The 11,976-nt window shown below is 31.8% G+C and overlaps 1 protein-coding gene across 1 annotated transcript; it reads left to right on the top strand.

The window, feature by feature from the left end:
• Positions 1-7,524: 7,524 nt before the first annotated feature.
• On the top strand, positions 7,525-11,540 carry LOC147410457 (putative WRKY transcription factor 50). Its single transcript, XM_086435611.1, has 3 exons — positions 7,525-7,815; positions 8,584-8,727; positions 11,230-11,540. The coding sequence occupies exons 1-3, from the start codon at positions 7,649-7,651 to the stop codon at positions 11,354-11,356; spliced, it is 438 nt and encodes a 145-aa protein (XP_086291737.1). The 5' UTR covers positions 7,525-7,648; the 3' UTR covers positions 11,357-11,540.
• Positions 11,541-11,976: the final 436 nt, after the last annotated feature.

Genomic DNA, 11,976 nt, shown 5'->3' on the forward strand with positions numbered 1-11,976 from the left:
TCCCTTACGAAAATCGATTCTAAAACATCCTAGAACATCAAAACTGACTTGAAACGCAAAAGTTCTCTTCAGGAGCAAAACGATAATTTTTCAATTAAAAAAATTTAAAATTATGAAATTAATAAATAAAAAATTAAATAATGTAAAGTGAAACATTAATAAAATTAATTTAAAATTTTGAACTAAAAAAATCGATCAATTAGGCTCTTAAGCAAAATTATTGATGGTTGCCTAGATATTTATTAAAGGACCCCTCCATTTGGGAGCCCAAAGAATTAAAGATATAATAAAGGGGGGTTCTCCAAAATCTTAAAGTCAATCTAGTAAGACTAAAGTCAAGAAATTAAAGTTAATCAAGTGAGACTAATGTCAATCTTAAAGTCAATCAAGTAAGACTAGAGTCAAGATCTTAAAGTCAATCAAGTAAGACTAAAGTCAAAATCTTAAAGTCAATCAAGTGAGACTAAAAGTCAAAACCCTAATAGAGTTCTAATTAAATAATAACTCTATTTAAAATAATCCTAATTAAATAATAATTCTAGTTAAAACAATTCTAATTAAAATATGACTCTATCTAAAACAATTATAATTAAATAATAACTCTCTCTAAATGAATTCTAATTAAACATTAACTCTACCAAAACAAGCACTTAAAAAAATCTATAAATAGGAGTCCCTACAACTTATTTTCGTATGAAAAAATAAACCTTAAAAAAAATAGGTCAAAAAGCTTCCCTAGCCTCCTATAAACCCTAATTTTGAAGCCATAACTCCTTACCTAACATCCATACCCCAATTTTATCTCAAAAAACACTTAGAAGCTCTTTAAAAATACCCAAAATCGAGAAAAAGTCAGAAAGTTCAGATCTAAGAAGAAAGTATCTCGTCTTGGAGATCTGAAGCGAATCTAATGATAGAACGAAGCGACGAATGCTATACAAGGAGTGGTTCTATCATATCTGAGGGAACAAAATCGTTGCGTTCGTAAATGTAAAGATTTTTATTTTTTATTTTTATTACTTAAGTCTTTTTAGCAATGTAGTTTTATTTGAGAATTAGTAGAGACTGGCATTTGTCAGGCGGGGTTGGTGTCTAACACCTTCCAACCTCATAATGTAATCCCCGGACCCGTATTTTCTTTCGTAGATTAGTATTATTTACCTTTTAGAGTCATTGTTCGGTACCTAGACTGTAATAACTAGTTAGTGACTCCTAAACCTCAAAGGTCAAAAGCGGATCCGCACACCCAGCGGATCGAGGACGCTTTCACTAGGGGTTTTACATTTACTCTTCAATTTTATCAAATCGCTGTCTCCTTTCCTACCTAAAAATCACCATCTTCATCATCTTCCAAAATCCTATTATTTTTCTCATATCTTTGGATTCTTCCAAAGCATCAATAAGCTGTTACTTTGGATTGCTTGAAAGTGTGAACAGGTTGTTCCATTGAATATAGTACTCTCTTTCTCTCTTCACAAACATACAAATTGATTTGTTTAAGTTGTTTCTTGGTTACATTATGTGAATTTTGCTTAAATTTACTTATTTCTCATGTTATTTTATACGATGGATTTCTTAATTAGGGATGATATTTCTCTGTTGTTGACTAGACTTGAAGATAATAGATTCTTTGTTTTCATTTGTCCCATTAAAAAAATTCCCAATTATTTATAATATAGTGAACAATTTGCATAAAGTCAAAAAAATGATTAATTAAATCGTTCAAAATTAACCAATGTGTTCAAACCAAGCAGTATTTTGATGAATTCATGCTGAGAATTTACAATCGCATGTTTTTTTTTTTTTGGTTGTATACTTCTTATACAAACTTATTACTGAATTTTTATTTTTTAAGATCAAATCATGTTAGGTATTTCATCAAATTCCTAATAGATGTTTGAATAATGACTTAGGGGTTTATTTGATCATTGTTTAAAATTAACCAATGTGTGCAAACCAAACAATATTTTGAGTAGATGGACCTTGTAATATGAATCCCTATAATACATGCCAAGTTTGCTTGCTTACAACATATAAGCTATATGATTGAGTTAAATGAAAAATAAAAAAGTAAAATTCATGTTGCCAGCTTAGTAATTGAGACAAGATGTAGATGATGGTGATTCTTGATCTTGTTTCCGTAAGACTTATGAAGATCCTTGATTTAAGGGAAGTAAGATATTTGAGTTCTGAAAATTATGTTTATGTTATTGAATAGACTTGTATTACATTCCCTTCAACAACTTTTGTCGAGGTTAAGTTATTTATGGTTACAAATACAAAAGTAGTACAATTCTTCATATTAATCTGTACAAAATTGTCTGTGCTGTTTCCCATGTTCTTCTAGGATTTTTTATGGGGAGAACATGTAAAATTCTTGAGATGGTGATGGTGTTGAAGAGGTTGTGGTGGATAATAAAAGACTTCATGATTCAATTTGGAGTCCAAAACTTATTGGATCTTGTGTTTAGGAGAAGCTTTAATGATTGGGAGGTGTAAGAGGTAGTTAGTTTGATCGAGTGCATATGCAAGATCCATATAAAGTATAAACTCTTTGGTGAAGGACAATCGGGTCTGGGAAGCTACAAAGGATAACTCACTCTCTATTAAGTCTTTCTATAAATCCATCATTTCTTTAATCAATCCATCATCATTTCTTGATCTTGCTACTTGGGAACAAAAGCCTATCCAAGATATTTTTTTTATGCGGTTGGTCTGTCTCAGGAAAATCCTTACTATGGATAGTCTTATGGTTAGGGGATGATTTATGTTTGTCAATTGTTGTTTTCTGTGTAAATCAATGGGGAATTAGTCAATCATCTTCTCATTCATTGTTCCTTAGCAAAAGAGGTATGGACTCACTCTCTTTGGCTCCAAGCTCGTGGTGCTTTCCATCCTCGATTTTATTGTGTTTCAAAGCTAGGCACTTAAAGGAAATTCCTCACAAGAAGATAATCCTTTGTTCACTAAACCCATTCGCCGTATGTTGGAAAATTTGGATAGAGCGGAACAATAAGAATTTTCAATGGAAGGGGAGGTCGTCTTGGCTATAGTGGAGTTAATTTTTGTATGGAGCAAAATCTTTAAAGAATTTGGAGTGGTAGTTTTCAAGGTTTTCATTTACGTCGTTTGTTCAAACTGAGTGGAGAGTTGTCTTTTCTTTTATATTTGTTGTTTATTTGGTTATTTTGGTTTCCTAATATTTGGTATATCAAATTCGTGATTCGACTTGGACCATTGTCATCGGACCATATTTGGATCCTGATATTAGAATCAGAAACCAAATCGGACAAGGGTCCAATACTCCAATATGTTTCTTATTGGATCCGGTCCATCCGATCCATTAACAACTCTAATTGGATGCCCTTTTAATAAGTGCCCAAATTACCCACTAGGAGTAGGACCCAAGGCACATAAGATCGTATAAAATTGTGTATCTTTATTTTTCTTGGTTACATATGAGTACAAATACAAAATGTAACTAGATGTGATTTTGAAAATATTTATGTAATTAATGAATTTATCTTTATACCCTTTTGCTTGGTTGATTTTTATACTTAAAAAAGTTCACAATAATTTTTTAGAGTTGCTATTGCCACACCAACTTTTACTAATGCCACACAATTCTTTAGTGATTTATATAAGAATTGGTGTGGCATTAGTAAAAGTTGTTGTGGCAATAGTAACTCTCGAATTTTTTTTTGTTAAGATAAAGTGTGAACAAAAATTTAACTTATTCAATCTCAATTTGTCCCATCTACTTATTGGGGTTTGAAGGTTGAAACATATAGAATAATTAAATTCATATCGATTCACACTTTGCTGAAGTAGATGAATAATTAATACCGAAGTGACTTTGATTAAATTCACATCGATTCACACTTTGGTGAGAATAAAAATATTTTCCTACTTGAATAATTAATACTGAAGTGACTTTAATTAAATTCACACCGATTCACACTTTGTTGATGTAGATGTACGTACGAACCACAAATTATTTTTATCGAGATAGAGTGAAAAGAATATATGATTCTATGCACACCTCCACGTCAGCAAAGTGTGAATCGATGTGAATATAATTAAAGTCACTCCAATAAGAAAATAAAAAAAAATTGAAGTTGAAGGGTAAAAAGATCATTATATTCCACAATTAAATTGATAAATAGTAAATCGATTAGTCCCTATTTAGATAATTTTGTAACTATGCTCCAAAAAAATCAAACAGTCACCTTCTTGCATGATATTTTAAATAAGAGAGATTCTATATCCACATCAACTTTTACTAATGTCACTCCAATTCAACAAAGATTTAGTACACATTTCGAGTGGTGTTAGCAAATGTTGGTGGGACAATAGAAGCTCACTTAAATATTTCTTTGATCAAATAAATGGACTTTTCTCTTTCTACAGTCCCTTAATTTAATGCAAGACCATGTCTTTCTCTTGCGGATACGAAATAGGTAGAGTCCTACTAACTTTATTAAGTTTGTAAGGATTTTACTCTCACTAAGGGTCCTTGGAATCGTCTCTTCGTGTCTAAAAACATGATCCGGAGCTTTAAGTTGTAGTTGATGAAATTCTATGAAGTTAGACAAAAAAAAAAAAATTCGAAAAAAGTTATTTTTCACTTAAATTTTATTTTTAAATTTGAGAATTATGTAGAACTTATGTAAATATCTATTTTCAAATCCTTGGATTTAGTTTAAAAGATATTTTTATTTTTATTTTTTACAAACTTAGTATGGAAAGTGTTTGACAAATAGGCAAAAGTTGCTTCAATTGGACGTTTCTTCCTCTCTGATTAAAAAAAAAAAAAAAGAGGCAGACATCCATCATGCGTCACCCACAACATTGGGGTCAGAGTCAAGATGATCTCAGCTACATGAGGTCACTGGGTAAGCTATATACGAACCACATGTGAAACAATATCAAACTCACCATCACCATTACACCCAACTCCAAACAAATAGCTATCAATTTGGTACTAATCTGATAAAAAATTTATTAGATGCACATTTGATCTAGAATACTATTAGTTGCTCTGGATCTAGTTTTATATAATCCGAAAAATCAATATTTTTGAATCTAATTAATAAAAGTACATGTAAAAAATATATATATGGGTAGGATTCGGCTGACAATCTTAAGATTATAATATTGATTAACAAAATTTGTTTTGTATGACTCAATTTTTTGGATTGGGCTGATTTTTTGTGAGGATGGTCTCTATGGTGAGGAGATTATCCTCACAAAAAATCAGCCCAATATGAAAATTTAAAATTCATTAAAAGTGATTTATAAAATTGAAGAATTGTTGATCGTCGACTTTTATTGTAAATTTGTAAATCATTTTTGATGGGGTTAGAAGTTTTAGATTGGACTGATTTTTTGTGAGGATGATCTCCTCACCATAGAGACCATCCTCACCAAAAATCAGTCAAATCCAAAAATTTTAAGTCATATAAGACAGATTTTGTCAACAACCAACGTTGTCATCCTAAGATTGTCAGCCTAACACTCCCTATATATATATATATATTGATAACTGGGTATTCTTTTAAACAACAGATTGAACCTGTATTTGGGCTTTGTCCAGACCATAGTATTAAAGTATGACTCAAAAATAATTAGGCCCAATCCAAGTATGTTTGTATTTTGGATTGGTCCAAGATAATTTGGATTGGACTTGTAACTTATTTAAGTGATCTACTTACATAGTATTTTTAAAAGGAGTTTTTGTTTTCTTTTGTTGTAAGTGTAATTCTAACTTTTATTAAAATTCTCATTTTAGTAAACTATTCATTTTAATTCTCAAAACATGCACAAACATTGTGGGATCATTTACTACCAGCACAAGTAATCTCTACTCACAAAGAAAAAAAAGAGAAAAACAAAAGACAAAAGAGAAAGAAAACAAACTTAAAAAAAAAAAAAAAGACATAAGCAAAATTTATTTCATTAATTAATAAAATTTTTACATCCACACTTTTATATATATATATATATATATATATATATATATATATATATATATATATTGATTTTTCTAATCAGTCTTAAAAAAGGACAAAAACTTCTACTAACAATAGAACTCTCTTATAATTAACTAATTAATAATACCCTAATGAGCTAATTCCTAATAAAACACAAACTCATAATAAAACTGAATTAAAGTACTAATAGGACTCGGTTTATGGATTTCTAACAAACATGAGGAAGCCAATTCAAGACTTAAAATCAAGTACTTATAAGTCAAATATGATTTGATATTAACAGAGATCATTAATTGGAATTTATTATAAATGTGATAATGAAAACTATTTCCCAAAACGTGTTTCACGATCATTAATTGGTATTTATTATAAATGTGACACTGAAAACTATTTCCCAAAACCTGTTCCCAAAATGCGTGAAACACGTTTTGGGAACTAAAATGAAGAGTGTAATGGAATGAAAATTTTCAAGTGATTTTTTTATCACAGAATTTCTCATCATAATGTTCAGTCTTTAGCGCATCCTATATCAATAGGACTTGAAATGGGTCAAATTTTATTCGGAAATCCAAATGATCCAAATTTAAATTTAGCCGGATTGATCCCTTCAAGTATATTCAAATTAAAAAAAAAAAAAAAAAGGATGGATATGAGTTGATGTCCCTTGACCCGAGTTGGATACATATCCATCTATATATCTGTCCAAATGATATCTTACTTTGTAAGTTATATTTTTCTATTTTTCATGATATCTGCTTCTAACTAACAAATATTGGCATAGTAACTAAAACATCTTTTCAAAAAAGAAGTCTTGAGTTCAAATATTCTTTTGACTACACCTTAAGTAATTTTTCTTGAAATAATCTTGAACGATTCGAAATTATTTGACCAAAATCAATTAATTCAATTAGGTCAGATCCGGTTATAAATTTAGTAAAAACAAATTGGTTCGGATATAATTTTACGTAGGATCTGAATAAAAAATTTGGATTTGGATTTGAATAACTCATATCCATCCCAAACCCATCCCATTTTAAGCTCTACTCGTAAAGCCTGATGGGGGTTTTGTAAATTGAGGATGCCATTCAATACATATGGACTCGCGTGATTGGTGCATCCCTGATTTTGTGAGCAGTGTGAGCAAATTTTTTATGGGAATTTTCTCAAAATGAACCATAAGGCTGATATTTTGTTATGTGGTCATGATGTCTACAAAGACTGAACAAATCATCCATGAGTCAATGGCTAAAAAAAATTTAAAATGCCACATGTCATTCAAAAGAGACAGGATGTTGGGAACAACCAAAACTCCTGGTAGCAGAGGAACATTATTAAAAAATTGACTTGGAAGGAGTAGGTCGCTGGTGTAAACACAAGCCATGCAAGTCAGTCAAGGTCTTCCCAAAGTCTTTGTCCTATGGGCCCACTCTTCTTTCTTTCATGTAAACTTGATGATGCTTGGGCCCACCTGTCACTCTTTTGATAGTATCAATTTGGCATAAGTACTTGTGAAGTTTCCTTCTTCTTGTAATAGGAAGGTCACCATGAAATTTCAGAGTAGAAAACTAGCTAAGAAGATAAACCATATTATTATTTCTTGAAGTTGAATCTCAGTATTACATTGATCTGATTCTACCTTCCAACTCACAATTTCAATGGAAAGTGGTACAAACTTCGAATTTTCGGATTTTCTAGACATTGAAGAATGGTTTGAGGAAGATCAAACTCCCATGGATTTTGAATCTTTTAAAAATCCATTTTCTTCGACGATGAAAACCGATGATCATGGTGATAGTAGTAGTCATGAAGGTGGTACCAGCAAGTAAGTGATCATTGGCTTCATAGCTTTAATTTATTTGTGTCTACACACACATATACATATTTATGGGCCAGGAGACTCATGAAATAACATATTTCTAATAAACAAGTACACAATCCCGACCGATCAAACATGAGATCGAAAGGTATGTAGAAAACACATACCTTGATCAGGATGTCGCATGTATATCCTTTAGATAAATTTGATTATTTGATTTCATGTTTTAATGGTCAAGATTGTGTGTTTTCTTATGAGTTATTTTTCACGTGTTAATGGGTCTGAATTTAGGGTTATTTTTTAGATTTTGTGCACAATTTTAGTTTTCAGACATATAATATGCCGCCGCCGCCGCCATGGTCTATTTTAGTTTTAAGTCCTTATTTTGGAGTTCCATCATTTGCTTTCTTTTGAATTCCAATGTTTTTTATTATATGATATGCTATTTGTATCATTATTTTTATATTTATTTAATCATCTGTTTGATTTTATATAGATGCATAGATAATAGGTGAGAAAGAGAGACTCATGAACATGAACTCATATATTCATAAACATCCAATTATATAAATGAGAAATTTAATCGTGTCGGGATTTGTCTCAAAGATCCGTGATGTATTCTTGGGATATGTCTTACATCCCGAATATTGGATTTGACATATATTGGACATATGAGTTCCTTTTCCATGAGTCTAAAATCTGAGTTTTATAGAGTTAATTAGCCCCATTTATTTATTTATTTTACTAAGTGAACTATTTGTCATGTGTTCTTAGGAGAAGTGGAAATGGTGGTGAGAAGAATAAGGAGGTGAAATCTAAAGTTGCATTTAGAACAAAATCAGAGCATGAGATCTTAGATGATGGGTTCAGGTGGAGGAAGTATGGGAAGAAAATGGTGAAGAATAGCCCAAATCCAAGGTGAGTTGAAAAATAATCTCCAATTAAGAAGAAAAGAGAAAAATCTAATGTGATTCTTATACAAAGAATTTTTGTTTAAGTTGGCCAATTGTTGCAATGTTTTCTTACGATCGGATGGTGAACAAATTGTGTGTCTTGCGACATCCAATCGTGAACATGCATTGCATCCATGATCAATGTGGAGCTCTATATTTAGGGGAAACATTGCATCCTATAAATGCAAAGAGCTTGAAATAATGATTCAAATTGTTAAATTGAATGGAAGAACAAGATTAATTTCTTAAGCTGACTTCAAATTTTTGGGATAAACATTTTGATAATGATGTAAGCCTTGCTAGTCCATTTTTTTCAGAAACGTTTTCTTGGGTTTATATATTTTCTGGAAATCGTCATGGTGTTCGTAGGGATGAGTTTCCTTGGTAATTTTTGGGAATATCTTCTCGTCTCAACCATTGATAGAACACCCGATGTCCATATTGGATATTAGAATTTTCCTCTTTTTTTTTTGGCCCCTTTAAATAAGTGTTTGAAAATATATAAATAACACAATAATTTAATAACAACATATACAAATATAAAGAGTGATCAATGAAAGAATATTATTATATTTCTTAAGTGGACAAGAGATTTTTGAGAGAGAATCCTCTGTAGTGCTAATTTCTTGTAGTTCTCTGTAACACTCTCTCCACAGATGAGTGAGAGCCATGTTATAAAAAAAGTAACTCCACAGTCCTCTTATATTTATAGTTTAGATCTGATTAAAAAAAAGTTTTTTTTTTACCCTGATCTGAGTCTTTGAAATTGAATGGCCCTCGAGCTCCCAATTTTAAAACAATGTGATTTTACTTTCTTGTTGATGTGACGATCGTTGATGTGGGAACATTGATGGTGGTGAAGAAGAAGAACTGAATATAGAACATTAGGATTTATGATTAGAAAGTAAATTTATGATAGATTTCATTTTTTCATGGGTAGAGATGAGAAAACGAAATCTACCATTTACTAAATCTTAAGATGAGAGTGAATTCTATTTTTCGTGAAATTTTCTTAACCAAACACTAGAAAATGACATAATGAAAATCCAGAACATTTTCCATGGGATTCATCACACCCTTAGAAGAATTATAAAAAAAAAAAATCTCAGTAGATATAAAATGTTTATAATATTAAGTGGGAAAAAACATTACTTATATATTGATTTTCCATAATCTTTTAAGAAAAAAAGTCAATTTGTGTGTGAAAATCTTCTAAGGAAAGCTCTATATCTATGCTTTGTTTCACCTCTCTTACTTAGACCCTTTGCATCCTCTTCTAGAGGTTTCTTATTCTTTAAGAAATTTATTTCTCTATCCTCTCTCTTCTCTCTTGAAGTCTTCTATAAGGTTTCTTCTTTTAGGAGGGATGAATAAACGACCAGCCATCCTAAGTCCTAATCCTTGCACTTAAATTTAATTATGTGATTGGTGTGATAATGAAAATGGGTGTGGCAATATGAATATTTGAAAAGACATAAAGGTGTTGCGGAGACTTCACGGGGAACATTGATTTGCCGTTTAGAAACTTATTATGTGCTAAACTGATGAACCAATGGACGGACTTGACATTAGGTTAAATTACATAAATTACTTTTATAACATTAAAAACGATCATGAAATAGGGTTAGATATGTCTTTTTATAGAACAAATATGGGCCTATGAACGGGCCAACCGACCGAGTCAAATGGACAGACTTCGGGTTCGGCTGGTTAGGGGAGTCAAAACCCAAGCCCATGTAATGCTATACCGGGCTTGGATCGGACCGGGTCTAACTTCGGGTGGGGTTTGAGCCCGAAAAAAAATCAGATCGGGCTTTGGGCCAGATTTGCAACCCTAGAAAAACACAAGATCCCGATTGAGTAAATACGAAATCCAATGGTCGAGATTTGTCCTTCAAATAAATATCTTCAAGATGTGTAATAGGGATATGTATGAAACCCGACCATTGTTTTTATGAAGTCAAGATCATGTGTTTTCTCGTAAATCATTCTTCACGAGTCACCGGAGCCTGACGCTATATATACAACATCACTAGATGTTTTCAGAGCTTGTAAAATGGATGACGGCTTCTAGGCTTTGTATAATAGAGGTTTTAACAAATAATTGTCCCGCGATCCCAATCCATACATTTGGGTATCAACTTAATTAGACGGTCTAATTAACAGAGTCTTCTACACCTTGGAGACCATTCTCGTAAAATTTTAATCAATTTTAACATTTTTACTTCCGTGTTTATACCCACCTGTGAGGTCCATGTGGATAATATTTTAGATGAATTATCCAAGACCAACCTCACAAAAATTTCAATACATCTCGACATAATTTACTTCACTAAAACTTGATTTAAATCTTGGAGAATTGGAATTATTCAAGATAATTTTTGTTATGATTTGTGATTTTAGAATATATCGATTTTTTTTTTTTTTGGATGATGATGATCTTCATGTTATTGTTCTTGATGGACAGGAATTATTACAAGTGCTTAGTTGATGGGTGCCCTGTGAAGAAGAGAGTAGAAAGAGATGGGGATGATCCAAAGTATGTGATAACAACATATGAAGGAATCCATAACCATGAGTGCCCCTCCCACTAACAAGTTTTTTCTTGTTTTTGGAAAATTCAAAAACTCTACATTTAATCTATGTGGTTATAACCTCATCAATGTAAGTTCTTACTCATCATCTTCTTTTATTGGTGGAAGTTATTGGTAATCTAACCATGATGAAGCTCATAACATGATTTTATGTTACAAGGATCACTTTACTCTCACAAATGTTTCAGTTGAGACGTCTCGATTTTATCCAAGATCGGAACGAAATGTTCGATCTTTTGCAATTATCTCATAATATATTTATTTTTTAATTTTATAACGGGGGTGTCCGGACTTACGTTCAACTAGGGGGAACGGATGATCCAGGGCATATGGGTCCCTCCCTTGGGCACGTGCAAGGTCTGCACATCACATGCACTAGGTAAGCTCGCAGGTGACCCCAAGGAAATATTGCTCATATTGAATTTCGAACACACAACCTACGGACTCTCACCGCTTATTGGATCCGATATTACCATTGAGCCACCCCCTCAGGGTTTTAATTATCTCAAAATATCTTGATCGAGAAAAAAACTCAATTTTCTCATAAAAGATGGTTTTCGCGTATCTTCCAACTGTGATTGTTATTTGTCTTCAACGCACAAGACTAAACCATCTCAGTT

This window comes from Akebia trifoliata, chromosome 1 (genome assembly GCF_017979445.1).
Source record: "Akebia trifoliata isolate Shusen 1 chromosome 1, ASM1797944v1, whole genome shotgun sequence".
Taxonomy (NCBI): domain Eukaryota; kingdom Viridiplantae; phylum Streptophyta; class Magnoliopsida; order Ranunculales; family Lardizabalaceae; genus Akebia; species Akebia trifoliata.